General features: G+C 41.2%; 1 protein-coding gene across 1 annotated transcript in view; it reads right to left on the bottom strand.

Annotated features, from left to right (window-relative positions):
- Positions 1 to 3,381: 3,381 nt before the first annotated feature.
- LAMA1 (laminin subunit alpha 1) overlaps positions 3,382 to 15,934 on the bottom strand; it is a 185,188-nt gene continuing 172,635 nt past the window's right edge. The window contains exons 56-63 of the mRNA XM_088469670.1: positions 15,171 to 15,360; positions 14,048 to 14,163; positions 12,333 to 12,522; positions 10,231 to 10,389; positions 8,436 to 8,589; positions 7,880 to 8,013; positions 7,372 to 7,594; positions 3,382 to 4,025 (exon numbers count right to left, since the gene is read on the bottom strand). Of these exons, the coding sequence (XP_088325796.1) occupies positions 3,865 to 4,025; positions 7,372 to 7,594; positions 7,880 to 8,013; positions 8,436 to 8,589; positions 10,231 to 10,389; positions 12,333 to 12,522; positions 14,048 to 14,163; positions 15,171 to 15,360 (1,327 nt within the window). The 3' untranslated portion in view covers positions 3,382 to 3,864. The remainder of the gene's footprint in view (positions 4,026 to 7,371; positions 7,595 to 7,879; positions 8,014 to 8,435; positions 8,590 to 10,230; positions 10,390 to 12,332; positions 12,523 to 14,047; positions 14,164 to 15,170; positions 15,361 to 15,934) is intronic.

The raw sequence follows: 15,934 nt of genomic DNA on the forward strand, positions 1-15,934 counted from the left end.
ATTACTTTCAAGGGCATAAATGTATATAGCCAACATAAATTTCTAATTTAATTTTATGTGTTCACTTCTTTACCCTTTTTAAATATTAGGTGATATAATTTTACACAGCAGCATATGCTTCCATTATAGAAGGAAAACAGGGATAAATTATGCCTTTTATATACCTTGGTATGAATATGTACCTGCCACTGGAATAGATTGACTGTGTAACTCATTTACTCAATTCAAAGGAATATATGTTGCCTATATGGATTTTTCTTTTACATATTTTTGTGTGTTTAGTTTTTACCCGTGTAAGTTCTGCTCTTTGATCTGACTCTGTTGAGCCAATTGCTGTTCAAAATAGTTAGAATATGAGTGCATACAATTTGTACCATGAAATGATTACCTTAATCGCAAAAGGGATGCTTTTTGTCCTGTTGTTTACCTTAGATTTTATTCTCCCTTGTGTTATTTGTTTCCTTCTATATTAGCTTTAAACAAACCATTTTAAAATTATTTATTGACATTGTTTAAACATAATAGGTGATATACAGAATAATGCACACCCCAATGTAATGTATATGGATATTGGAAGCCACTGAAGAATTCTGAGACAATATAAAAGCATGAGGTTGTAGGCACACAGAGCTTTTATAGCGATCAAAGAAATCTGAGGTGACTTCTAATACATTTACAGTAGTGGGTGCATTTCCCCTTGTTATACACAAGTCCTCCTAATGAACATTGAGCTCATTTATTATAACTTATAACAACCCAACTCATGATTTATACACACAATTTACATTTACTTGTATGCTATAAAGTTACACGTTTTGTACAATGTACTGTATATGTATAGTAACAACGTCTGACATTTACTGGCCTCAAGAGTAACCGACTTGTATATCGTTTTTTCCCTAGAGGTGAGATGTATCAAACCTTGGAGAGAGATAAAGTGGAGAAGTTGCCCAAAACTTCCAATCAGCTTCTATCTGTGATTTTATAAACTGTATTAGATAAATAGTTAGAAGCTACCTGGTTTCTATGGGCAACTTATCCACTCTATGGGGTAAATTTACTAAGATTCGAGTTTATGTGAGTTTGCAAACTCATGTGAGTTTAGGCATTTTTTTCATCTTGCAAATTTACTAAAGACAAACTCGAGTGAGTTTGAAGTGAGTTTTCTTTTTTCACTGTTAAAACTCATGTGAGTTTGCAAACTCGAAAAAACTCACCATCGGCCAAAATAGGAAGTACTTTAGATGGAAAAGAAGCAACTTGCAAATTTACTAAGAATTGAGTTTTCAATCTTGTGTGAGATTGTAGCAAACTCACTGTGAAATAGAAGTTTCAAATAGACCACCTCCTGAGCTGCGAGTTTGGCAGAAACATACACAGATCAGTGTGATTTGTGTATGTTTCTGCCTGTATATGTAATATAAATTGTCTTTATTTAAAAAAAATTGACATAGGGTTCCACCGTAATTTAAGAACCAGCACCAGGCAGCAGGGCCAGACCTGGTTTTAAAAATAGGTTGAAAAAAATGGCGTGAGGTTCCACCTATTTTTAAAACCAGCTCCAGACCCTTTCTAGCGGGGGTCTGATTCCATAGCTAGGGGAGCCCTTTCACCGGGCCCCCCAGCCGCAGCATCAGCCCTGACCGCTAGTCAGCCCAGGCCAGGGATCCCCGGGGAGTTGGGGACCCCTCCAATAAAGGCGTCCCCCTCTCCAGGGCACACCTGGCCGTGGCTGATAGCCTGGGGCTATCCCGTCACTTTTAGGATATAGAAATAACAAGTATCACTATTACGCCTCTGTATTAAGGCCTCAGTCAGGGTGAAGGGCAGAGCTAGGTAATTTTGCATCTGGATTAACCATGAAAGATTTGCAAACATAATAAAAATCATCTTATAACTTTATTTTATAAAGCTATTGTAGTTAAACAAGTAACAGTCCATATTTGTAAGGATGGTATGTAAACATGGCACAATTCTTGCTATGTATTGGCTAGTGAATTTGCTTTAGGAGATCATAGTAAAGTATAAGTTATGTTTCACAGGAGCTTGAGGAATCAACACTGATAATAATGTTGTGCTAGCACTGGTGTCAGAGCTCCATGCCATAAAGACCACATTAGTATTAGACATACAATCTCTGTCCTGCTTTTAGGCAAAACAGGCGCATTCTATAATAAACAAGGCAAAAACATTCAAATTGGTCTTCAATGTAACGTTCCAGGTGTACCCGAGTCTAGCAGTCTGTAGGTACACTGCAAAGTGTAGCTATCTGTATGATGCCTGTACATTGCCACTGAGTCTAGCTGCCTGTATGCTAGGGTAACCTAGCTCCACCCCCAACACCGCTCATCTACCCAAACTATAGCCGTATCCTAATCCAAAAGCCCATTCTGATGTTTGAGTGCACTATATACTATATACTTAGTATGCCTGGGGGTGACATAATGGATATCAGTTATCATATAACAGCCTTGTTTATTACATGTGATACAGTATGTCATCATACTTTGCTTAAGAACAGTCCAGGCATTTTATAGACAGAATAAGCATTGTATGCAATGTGTGGATTTTACAATAACTAATGATATCACTGAGACAAGGTACATGTGCTCAGCCCAAGGCTTGCCCTAAGGCAGGAAGAGGGTATCATGATCAGGGCCATAGCTAGGGTAGTTCGGCTGGTGCCATCGCACAGGGCACCGCAGGGCAGGGGGTGCTGTTTGGGCCTGTCAAATTTCTGTTTATAATCATTCTTGCTTGTAGCTTCCTCTTATTTCCTCCCCAGCATCTCCTGGCCTCCCCTATCTCTTCCCTGGCCCTTCCCCATGAGACCATGGCCCTTTTTTGGGTGCATCATTGAAAAATGAGGGGGACGCCAATGCTCTTTCTGGCACAGGGCACCAAAAAGTCTAGCTACGGCTCTGATCATGATAAATCCTATTTTTATGTTTTGCACTTTTGATCCAGGTTGTAAAAGTGAACATGGCTGTGAGAAATACAAACTATTTACATGCAGAATTAAACGTCCTGTATCAATTTAGGCTCTGTTTCAGGAATGATCATTTCTGAGAACACCAATTACATGGTGACCCTCTAAGTTAGTGTTTCCCATGCTGGGTATTAAATACAGGTTTTTTTTTCGTAAATAATAAGGTATCGGACACATGTACTTCTTACAGTTTAGAACTTATGAATTGGTTCTTAATATTCTAGTTTGGGTAAATATAATTTGTTGGTAATCTCTATTTCTAGTTTGGGACTTTACAAACTATTATCCTCTATATCCCACTTATAAGACTATAGCCTTTAGTCTTCTTTACTCAGGTAATAGACTACCATATTAACCATTTCCAGTCTTGCCAAAGATAAAAAACAACTACATAAAACAAATCTGGGATGTTTAATTGAATAAAAAAAAAAGATCAGACACATTTGAGAATTTGTACAATGATTAACACTGAACAAAGTAATTCAATTACTGTAAATTATTCAGCAGCATCCGGCACACAAATGAATGGATACAGTAACAGAATATTACGCAATGTGGTACTGGTGGTATTTGTGGTGCACACGTCTTTCAGTTAAACGGTTAATGGAAAATTGTCTGAAATAGTGTTCCTGAGTAGGAAATGTGTTACAATGTCTTCTTAACACACCTTTGGGGATAAATAGTCATAAAACCTTGTGCAGTAATATCAAATAATGCTATGCTATTGTATATGGCTGTTTCACCACAGAGCAAAATCAATCTCATAGCCTCACATAGCAAGAAGTGCACGGATCTCATGTGAGATAACATCACTTGTTTGATTAATATATCTTTTGTCTATATGATTGGCCTAGAGTCAGCAATATGTCTCTTCTCTATAATTCTGTCCCTGGACAAGAATAAGGGAAGACTCCGCGCATGTCAAATGCTTTGCTGAAGTCTTTGGCTTCTGTCTGTGTTCCCTTCACCAGCTCCATGTTCTTTATGCAGCCACGGAATGAAGTCTGGCTGCTCAGGCAGTTCTGCTTCACCTCAGCTACAAAACAGTAAAACATAGAGAACACATTGTAATTGTCCTTTGTACTGGTGTTTGTTTTAACTGGATTACAAGCAGCGTAGAGCAGGGACAGACAATAGCCAATCACGCTCCGCTTCCCATGATGCTCAGTTAGCCAACACCTACAAACCACATCATTTATTTAAAGTAAATAAAATGTTTTTAGTTATATAACTGTAAATTTAATGAAACTTTTACATCACGAGCAGATTACATTGTACAGTAAAATGAGCCAACTATATCAGTGGTATAATACGCTGGTGCTTTATATACAATTATAATACATATAGCACACATCAGTGGACAATCTCTTGAATAATGTACAGATATGGACACTGCCTTGCATCGAATACTACTTTGTTCTTATCCATGACCAGCAGAGCAGCTATGACAATAGTCAGTCTCATATCTACAATGGGTGCAGGGTAAGCAATGAACACACGCATTAGAGTCAATGGGGGCTCGTATTGCACATCCTGCACCCATATTCATTGCTCCTCATTATTTTGAGGATATCTTTGGAATTATTGCACTGGTGACATATTTCTGAAGACGTCACCAGAAATATAGCACATGCGCGATAACAAAGACTATGGCGCGGTGCCAGCGTATTTGCTATATAGTATGCATTCTCTGGTGCTGTATTTTCATGGGGGGCGCTGGACTAAAGAACATTTGCACACAGACCCCCTCCTGTCTTAACATGTCTTTGACAGTAGTCTTGAATTACTTAAAGAAAATACCAAAGGAAATAAGATTGTAAAAGTATATATGGTGTAGAAATGTTTTATAATCACACTCATACAGCAGTGTACATAGCAACATTGCATAAAGCTGACTCTGCAGTACAGGCATTGGCTACTTGGCAGAGGGCGAGGTCAGGCTGAAAACACTGACATGAACAGTGTCATTAGTGATTCATCCTTTCTTATGTGTGGTTTCAGCAAATTCCACATCTCATCTGATCAAGGCAAGTACACTGAGGTCATTTAGCTAATAGAAGATCAGACACGCCACTATCTGAGCCCAAGGAAATTATTTTAATATGCTTAAGATGAATTAGTTTGTTAGTTAAAATGATCCCAGGGAGGAAAATGAAAGCAATCCAGCGCATACAGGAATCGCAGGGTTTTCCACAAAAGTAACTTCTGAGGGGTGAAAATAGCAGGAAAATGACAATGTAGTTGTTGCAGATGTAGTGGTTTTGTAATTTACAGGCTAATCAAATGATATACAAATATTTTATTAATGTGCAGGATAAGAAGGGCATCAGTTTAGTTACCTCTTTTGATCAGGTACACTTTTGATGTAGGCATCCACGTCTGACTCTTTACACTTCTGATGTAGGCATCCATGTCTTCTTAACACAAAAAATGCCAAGTCCCAAGTAACCCACAAACAGGATGGTACTTTCCAAATGACAGCTCACTGAGCCTTTAGTAACCTAGCGGTTCTCACCATTGAAGTCAACGGTGAGAACCGTTCATTGGCTCACCTCTCTCACCCAATGAACGCTCAGCCCAGGCATTTCTAGGAGAAATGCTGCAGCTGAGCTCAGTGAGCTGTCATTCGGAAAGTACCGCCCTTAGAGGACGGTACTTATGTACTTGGGTCGGGGCTTGGCATTTTTTGTTTTAAGCAGACATGGATGCCTACATGGACAAGAAGATGTGTACTGGGACTGTAGGTGAGTATGTGTGAGTGTAATAAAGTTCTATTTTCATGGTGTGTGTCTTGTGTTTATTCTAATATTTGTTTTGGAGGTGAACTAGAGGTACCAGCAGGCCCTGAATGCCCCACATGCTGGTACTTGTGGTTCTCCAAGTACCAGCATGCGGGGGAGGCTTGCTGAGACCTGTAGTTCTGCAGCAAATTACAATATTATTACATCTATTTTTTACACTACACTTTCACACTACACTTTCACACAATCAACCCGGTACCCACCGGCCAGGGTTGCCGGGGATAGTCCGGCATACCAGCCCAGGCCTGGGGTGCCCCGGAGAGGGGGAACCAATTCATTGGGGGGTGTCCCCACCTCCCCAGGGATCCCCGGCCTGGGCTGACTAGAGGTCAGGTATAATGCTTTGGCCAGGGGACCCGGTGAAAGCGTACACCAGCTATGGCATTACACACCTGATAAAAAGAGTCCGAGGCTGGTTTTGGAAAATATGGGGGATCTCTACGTCTTTTGTTCCCCATATTTTCAAAACCAGGACCAGCTTGTAGAGCTCAGTGCTGGTTGTGCAAAATATGGGGGATCCCTACGTCTTTTATCCCCCGTATTTACACAACCAGGACTGGCTCTGAAAAGTCTGGTGCTGGTTGTGCTTTTAGGGGGGGAAACCACATCATTTTTTTACGTCATTCTCACTGATCTGTGCATGCATCTGTGTAATTCATAGCTGCTCATGCTAAAATCGCCAGCATGAAGCAGGTCTATTAGTTTGAGGATTTGAAGTATGATTTGAAGTTTGATTTGGTGTTCCTTTCCAAATCGAATATTAATAAATGTGGGATTTGTATGTTGGTTTATGTAAAAGTACCGATGTTTTGCCAATGTTCGATTTTGAGTGGAATTTCAGAGGGATTCGGTTTTATGCTCGATATGACATTCGGTTTTGCCTTTATTAAATCTCCAAAGGTAAAATTGAATGTCAAATCACACTAGAAACAAAATCGAACATTAGTAAATATACCCCTAACACTTATGCTGCCTGTTGCTGCATGTGGTATTGCTACGCATGTGGACCAAAATAAGAGTGCAAACTCTTAAAGCAATCCAACCAGAAGAGCTCAGATCATTATTGCACAGGCTCAGTGATGTAGAGGACATATGACCACTACTTTCCCAGTTGTGTAGTCCCTTATTAGACACACATGTGGCCATGTTTGACCACTCTGTGTTGCCAAATTGGAAATGGGGATCCTGCCATTCAGCATTCAGGCCATACAGAAGGAGCTGTTTGTGGATTTATAACTTTACCACATATTATTTGACTTCCTTGCAAAGAATTATCATACAGGATAATAGACTTATTGTGTGTGGTCATTATTAGATTTTGGTTGCTTACTTCAACTAAACTAACTGACCATTGTACCCTGCGTAGACTTAAGACACTTGTTCAAACTCTGATCCAGTTGGGCTCTGTATAACCTGGTGAAACAAAGACATTGGGGAAGCTATCATTTCACCCACTGAGCTGTGTCTGCTCACTGCTGGGCCAAGCACGTATACACTGCAACATTCTCTCACATATTTGGCATTTCGCCAATTGTGTCGCTGTATGTTAACAATACTACATACCAAGCACACAGCCCTTACCTGGATAACCACCAACAAACACTGGATTATTTGTATCTGCCGAGGTTGACTGGACATGAGGACTCTCAGCCAAAACCGTGTTTCCATCAACTGTCAGGACGATCCTATGTTTAATCTTATTGGCGTGAACCAGGTGCCATTTCCCATCACACAGCGAGCTGGCGTCTTCTGACTTGTAAATTGCTGTTATTCTTCCAGCACCATTGTTTACATGGAACAAAACCTGTCAGACATGAAAAACACTTACAGTGTAGTTATCCAAAGAGCCTTTGCCACTATGTTTAATCATTACTCTCTTCTCTATTTAGTGTATTAGTATTGCATTAAATGATGAATCTCATTCATATTTATTTCCCTTGATACACCATTATGCACATATTCTTATTTAAGTTAATTATACAAAAGAGAAAAATGACTTCTAGCTTATTGGAGACGTGTAGAGATCCTACCATTTCTTTGTGACTTTGTTACAGCCTTTGAATTGCAGTACACAAAGAAAACAACTTACCCTGCCGTTTACTATCTCCAGGCCAATCGCATCCACCTTAGCACTACTTATTCCTAGGAGAATACCACTCATGGCAGTAGTGCGGAATTCTAGCGTTATATTCAGATCTGACCGCACTTTGTAACCCTCTTTAACTAGAAAAAGAGTAAAATGCACATTCATTGTATTATCTACAATGCAAATACAACATACATGCTTTCTGAGAATAGATGTCCATGTTTACACATATCCTTATTCTGTAGCAGCTCTCTGCATCTTAACGTTATATTGTGGACTACCATACAGATGCTAGAGGGACATGAGCAACAGTGGCTATGTCTACCAGTGGTTGTAAATATACAGATATTTTGAATACGTTAACAAAATCAGCGTATATTTATTTATTAAACAGGACGTAATTTTTCCCAGTGGGTATAATCTGGGGGTCATGCTGCCATAAACACAACACAATTATCAGAATAGGGCATTTTTTTAAACTGGCAATGAGAAAACAATAGGAAGAAGATAACTTTAGTGCAACTGCTATTACTACTCGGGCAATTTAAGTTCCACTTACCTAAAGCAGCAAATCCAGACCCATCGAAATAGGTTCCCTCTTGTGCAGAGGTATAACATTTATTCACAGCCAGTATGGAAAGGGGCCCTTCCTTATCCAATTGCTTGCTGTTAATAGTAACATTGCTGATGCATGCTGGAATGCTGTGTGTCACCTAAACACACACACAAAAAATTCAATTAAATTCACAAACCAAACTGTCCAACTGGTCTCAGGTGAAAGTACACAGTGTGCAGCTATGAGTGGGCTGTCCAGCAATGCTAATGGCTTCCGTCTAGTTATGAATTCAAATGGTGGCAGAGGACCTGATTCGTTGTACGTTAATGTCGCCGCCACATCTGTGTGCGCAGCTGCTATGTGAAAATATGCAAATGTCACAGCAGCCGGGAGATGCAATGTATTGAGACACCCCCTGCTGCATTTGCGATCCCAGCACTGAGTCGGAGGTTGCAGACTGGGATCACCATTGCGACCACCGGTGGTCGAAGGTCGCGGTGGTGGACGGCCGTCCAGCTAAGTAAGCCTCAGCTTAAACAGGCTGGCCAGCTTGTGAGCCCAGCAGACTGCATACTACCACGCAGTCACTGGGCTGGCCACTCCCAGAAAATGGGGAGGACACACCCCGTTTCTGGGAACGCCGCTCGCCCCTGCACCGCCCCTTAATTGCCTCTGCCTGTCAATCAGGCAGAGGCATTCAAGGGCTTGCGGGCGTCTTAGCAGGACCCATTCCGCATGCTCGCAGAATCGGTCCTGCGCACGAGCAGATGCCCGATAATCGGGAATCTGCGTTCAGCAGTGCACTGCTGAATCAGGGCCTGATTCAGAGCCAGACGCTCTGACAAGAGCGCTCGCTCTGAATCAGGGCCCTCCTACCTAAAATTGGAGCGGCCTCCTCGCCGCTCGCATAGCTGTGGGTGACCACCCACAGCTTATGCGAGCGGGCAAAAAGATGGTCGCGATGGTCAAGACCATCGCGACCATCGGGCTTGCGACGAGACCCTTGCGGTAGGGTCTCGCTGCCGCAAGCCCAGGAGTGCTTTTGGCTCTATCAGAGCCAAAAGCACTCCCACTGACATCACTAGTGATGTCAGTGGGGCCGGCCCCAGATGGTAGGCGACTATCAACAGCACGCCCCCTTTGGTGCGAGACCCATAGCGACGGCTTGGCCGTCGCTATTCGGGTCTCGCGCATGCGCACAACGGAGCTCCCTCCGTCATGCGTATGCGCACTAGGGCACCATCGATCCACTTGCGAGCGCTCAGCGCTCGCGAGCGTGTCAGAATCAGGCCCTCTGGCCCTTTATTATTACTAACAAACTTTATCAGTGTTTTATAAATAGATTTAAATACAATTTACATATTGTCTTTTTTGTGTATTTATTGTTCTATTTCTGTTTATTTTTGTGTTCAGAGTGAAAATACCTGTAGTTTTTATCATTATTTTAATACATTATATAGTTTGATTTTAAGATGTGTTTAGTGAGTGAGTGTCATTATAGCTTTCAACTGATTTTAAATGTTTTACATTTATTCAAATGTACATTTTCCTAAATTGACCCAATTTAATTTTAGTCCCCCCTCATTCGGCATAGACATCTAGACAAATACATGGATCTGAGGCTTGCACATGTAGCTATAGATATATAAATTGCGGCATGGAAAGCCAATGATTTTGTTGTGCTGATATGAATATGAAGAAGGTGGAATTGTGTTACCAAATGCAATCATTTCATTGACTATCATAACATCAAGTAACTGAACTATAAATAACTCAGAAAAACAAAAGTCTGACATACATTTCCTATGTTCTTAGCTGTGTAGGTTGGCGGCAGCCCGCCCAGGTATAGCTTTCCCTCCACATCCAGGGTGTTACTCTCACCAGGTGCACTGACTGAGGCAGATTCCTGGCCATCTACAGTAATGGTGCTTTTTCTTTTGATGTATTCAGTTGCAATCTGGCCAAGAAAAAGTGAACGTGACAATGGGAAGCAAAATTCTACTGGAGCAATATAATATTTCCATTGCCAGGGACATTCCCGAAATTGTTTTATTCCAAATTCATAGAAACATTATGAACACATCTCCATTACCTAGAGCACAGCGACCATATTATTACCATAATATTGTATTGCTGGGATGTTTTACTAAATGGGTCTTAGAGGAATTTGTTCTGGATCGACTAGCACAAGGGACTGCCATAAATGTCCTCGTAATGGAGTCTGATTAATAGAGGATATAAAACAGCTTCTATCTAAGCCCCACCATTGTCTTGGGAGTGGGGAAATCCCTTGTTTTATAGATGGGAATATTCACTTTGACCAAGAGAGCCTATGATTTCCTGGGTCAATTAGTAAGAATAGTAATCTTAACCTAATAGTAACACATACAGATGTGTCCTCATAGATCTAGCCTCCTTGCCTGTTAAACATCCCTTCTAGTCGTGCCATGGCATGACTCGGTAGCGCCGTGCGTCTTTTTGTGCAATTTGTTACCTTTAAATGCGTCTTAATTGCACAGCGATGTGAATAGTCAGCACAAGCAGCTTCTGCTGATTAATATGATAAACAGCTGCCTATATTCAGTGAGTGACTGCGGGTGTAACTGCATGCAAAATGCTACGTTACAGTGTCAGAAGCTGTAACACTGTAACATAGCGTTTCGCATACAGATACACCCGCAGTCACACAAAATATAGGCAGCTGTTTATCATATTAATCAGCATAAGCTGCTTGTGCTGACTATTCACATCGCTGTGCAATTAAGATGTATTTGAAAGTAAAAAGTTGCACGGAAAGACGCTCGGCTCTACTGAGTCACACGGAGCTCGCGTTATGTGTAGCGTGACATGTAGCGCATGGAGGATAGATGTATGTGGACACATCTATGCTTTAATATTAACCAAATTACTGGAGATGAACCCACATCAAATCCTGACCATAGGACTATATTAAGCTGTTACTGCAAACTTAGGGCCCCATTTAACGATACATAACCCCTTTAGCACTCGTTAAAGAACTGTTGGCAATGGGGATCTGACAGCAGCCTTTCTGGCTTCAAAGAAGCCTTCCAGCCACTGCTGGGCCCCCAGCCGGGTGAAACAGTCATGCACATGCACAGACTGACCGTTGTGCATGACATAGAAGCCTGTCGATGGCAGCGATAGACTGCCAGCAGGTGAGCACAGGATTCCGCCGAGGAGGTGGACGTCGCTTGACCTCGCCGGCGAGGCAAGTAATGATGAATACCAGTGGCTTATTCCACTGTATCACTGTGATACTAAATGAAATATGCCACTGATATTTAGGTACGTTGATAAATGGGTCCCTTAGATCCTTACAGAGCTATCACACAACATAGATTACACCAGGGTAATGTACTGAAGTAGATACACTGTATACATATGGAATACTGACTGTAGCCTATACCAGAATGAAGCAGCATTGAGCTCACTAATGTCTTAAACCAGCTCATATTATCTGACTTTCTTTCACTCAAACATATGTTATTTCCATTCAAAGTTAATCTATAAACCCATAGTAAAAAACACAGTATATCTTTAGGCTATATGCAATGAATGCTTTAAATCAATTTTTTATCATTGCATAAATTCTTTATACTTGATACTTTTATTTCTCTTTAAACATGGCAGTTCCAATTATGAGGGCAGTAACGGGTTGATCTGCAAATATTGCAGTTAAGTAATGAGATAAATGGAATATATGTGTCATTGCTTAATGCAATATAAATTTCTAATTAACTTTAATAGCAAATCTTAACAGAAATCCCAGTTGTAGAATTTAAATGATTTAAATCTAAATACTTAAGACTGTGAGTATAAATTAGGCCATCAGACACGGCTTAGTGCTTCACAATCAGAAACTATCAGTATGTGCCATACCGTGTGCCACTTCCCATCACTGATAACAGCTGCATGGATGGTCTCCGTCCGCCCTTTCCCCATATCAAACAAGAAATGCAGTTTCCCTTCATGAAGCTGAAGTGCAGCATAGTCCACTTGGTTCTGGTGAGCCATGTAATAGATGAGACCACTGGTGGCATAGGTCCTCAGGGTCAGCTGGACTGACAGTCTAGAATAAACATTATACACATTTTGTACATAAAATGGAGATTTATCACAAACCTGATGCTGTCTTATGAGAAATAACATCTGCTTAGAGTAAATCACAAACACTCCAGTAGATTTAAAGCTGAGACGAGCAGAAAGATTAAAATGTAGACTAGATATATAATAAAGTGCAACCTTCCTACAAAATCTTGCAAATACAACTGCTAGACATACACAGTTATTTTTTGTTAGAAGCAAATTAACCTACCAGGATATTTTTGGATTGTGGGAGAATCAAGAGTACCTTGAAAAGACCCACACAAGCACGGGGAGAATATGCAAACTCCACAAAGTTAGGGCTGTGGTGGGAATCGAACCCAGGGCCTCACTGCTGTAAGGCAGTAATGCTAACCATTGCACCATCCGTGCAGCCCAATAATATGGATTTATTAAATGTAAGATGCATATAACAGGCGTAATGACCTTCCCCTTATTGCTTGCATGCCAGTCAGCACTGGGGGTGACAACAATGCTAGGTCACGCCCTGTCCCCCAAAACCTTAATGACAGTGCACCCCTGGGAGTTAAAGCAGTAAACTGAGCATTGACTGCCCACTTCCTATAGCATAAATGACGGCATGCAGCTGTCACTGAAGCAAATGCTCCGGCTTCTAGGCACCTGGAGGAGGGCTGTGAGTGTGATACAGGCTGCTGGCCACCTGCCTATCAGTATTGGGAGTAAACACCTGTCAGAAAGTGACACAAAGTTGTCACTGGGCCTCATTACATACAAGGCACTGATGTCATCACAAATTCCATAATAACTATACTTCCATTATATATATATACTCTCTGCTCTCAAACATCATAAGCAAACGCAGGGGGGGTTTCTGTCTGCCTGGAACCCCCCCTCCCCAGCCCACACCATGACCACAATAGAAATAGTAGTATAATAGAATTTTACTAGTGCTGCATGTTCATCTCAGTATCACAAATGAAATAATTAGCACCACCTGTGGATCTTTTAACATGTATCAGCCAGTAATAAATAACCTGTGCATCAACTAGGAGATCTGGAAAACATTCACTGTTACTTAGGGATATGCTGCTATAGAGCCCAATATGTATATACTGTATATATATATGTCCAGGGCAGTGCTAGGTTACTGCTCCCAGACTCCTGGACTTGTTCTAATACTCTGGGATGGTGCCCACAGCTAAAATAAAAACAATCATCTCAGGTAGGATCGCCCTACTGCCGCATTTAACGGCTTACTGTGATCGCTGGTCCTGTACATGCTGGAATTAATACACACAATATACTTTGTATGATGCATATTAAAGATGGTTAAGTGCTAATTCTACCCTCTTCATGGACTGGCCACACTCACTCTAAAATCTAACATTTGGAAACCCCTTCTAGAAATCCTGTGTTTGCCACTGAACATGGTTACGGTCTAAGCTTCCAATGTAAGTGACTCACATATTGCAAATATGTAGCTGTATACCTTTAATGCTTACATGACTCTTTTGATGTATTGTACTTACTTTTTTCTGACTGTAGATTGGTCAAATGGCAAAATGATATGGCTTCCTGTGGTAAGACCGAACTGGTGAGCATTGGGCACATGGCCTGGCAGTACATCCTGGGCACACTGTAATGGCTACAACCATAGATACCATAATATAGTATGATTATGAATAACAGTACATGCCATATTAAATGTGCACATACTATATATTATAATAAAAAATATAAAAGCAGAGGAACTGTTTGCAATAATGAAATTATATATAATAAAATTACAAAACTTCTTTAAATCGCCATTGATGGCATTTATTTAAAATGATGTAACAACATGTTGTTGCTTTGACAAATGGTACATTTACATTTAATGTTGCAGTATCATAATATATCAGTTTACAAAAAGTTTTGCAATAACCGCACACTGAGGACCTCATTCAGAGTTGGTCGTTGCGGCCGCACGGTCGTACGCCACCGATGTTCGCTATACTGTGCATGCGTAAAGTTCGCAATGCGCGTGCGCAAATTAGCCGCTACGATCAGAAATTTCTCTCTCCTTGAACACAGCCAGGTCAGTAGTTTGAGTGACAGAATGAGGCGTTTGTGGGTGGTAACAGGGGAAGGTGCTTGAAAACGAGGGAGTGGAGATCCGAACGCAGGCGTCCCTAATTATGCGAACGGCGTTTTATGGGAGTGCATACGGTTTATGGGAGTGCATAATTAACAAAGTAGCGTCATGGCACATGTGACATGGGAGGTTTTTACACTGACATGATCGTAGAGCTTAAGAGAGGGTATGGTCAACCTTAAGCTCTACGACCAGTTTCGATGGTTCACCGATGGTCTTGATTAATCCTTATATGCCCGGAGATGACGTGCAATGCGTACGAGAAGGGGGCGTATTTTTTTTAATTCCGACCGCTTCCTCCCCTAGGTCGGCCAGCTACCTATCAGAACTTAGGGATGCAACTTGCGAGGGAATCATTTGAATATCCGGCCCCTTTTCCCGTACGACCGTGCGGCCGCTTCGACCGACTCTGAATGAGGTCATGAGTCCTGTGTATCTCAGCGGCATTGATTATTCACAACAAATATTACACACTTTCAGATACACTTTGGGTATGCACAACATTGTAAGTTGCTTACTTTTGTGGCATGGGATCTCTGTATTGGTGTGGTCACAACTGCGTTCTTTAGTGTGATAGGTCCAGCAGGAATGGCTGATGGCTGTACTTCCTGTTCCACAATGTTGGCAGTGGGCTTAGGGTTCTCCGATAGCATGCAGCTATCCATTTGCACCTTCTCATACTTTATAACAGTGGTGAAATTAATTTGCCTAATTATTAAGAAACAGAAACAGTCATTATCTACATAGTTACACATACTGCTTACATGAGAACTGGTTAAACATATAAAATTATGACAGCTAAAAGGTAAGTTAAAGTTGATTATGAGGTATTTTCATCACTTGGATATGTATTATTCCAAAGTTATTCAGAAATCTTTGTTAATTCATAGACAGATATACCTTCCTGTAGTCTGCAAAAGTTCTAGCTGTACAGCAAAGTTACATGTAAAAGCTCACAGGAATATTCTATCTAATATAAAGTAGTGGAGGGGAATTATAACACAGGTTAATAAAAAACTGAATGAGTTTTCTAATGAAATTAATTGCACAAGTCAAGATGGCAGACCGGATGCCAACGGTCTAAATACCATTGCCTGAATCCCGACAGCAGTCAGGAACCTGACTCCAGAATACCGACTGCTGGCATGCCAAAAGTAAGTATCAGGGGTTAGGCACTAGGGGGAGGGTTAGGCACTATAGGGGAGGGTTAAGTTTAGGGTGCGGGGAGGGGGAGGTTAGGTTTCGGCACTAGGGTGGATGTTAGGTTCAGGCACCGGGGAGG

Source organism: Taudactylus pleione, unplaced genomic scaffold, assembly GCF_031769625.1.
Source record: "Taudactylus pleione unplaced genomic scaffold, aTauple2 ptg000093l, whole genome shotgun sequence".
Taxonomy (NCBI): domain Eukaryota; kingdom Metazoa; phylum Chordata; class Amphibia; order Anura; family Myobatrachidae; genus Taudactylus; species Taudactylus pleione.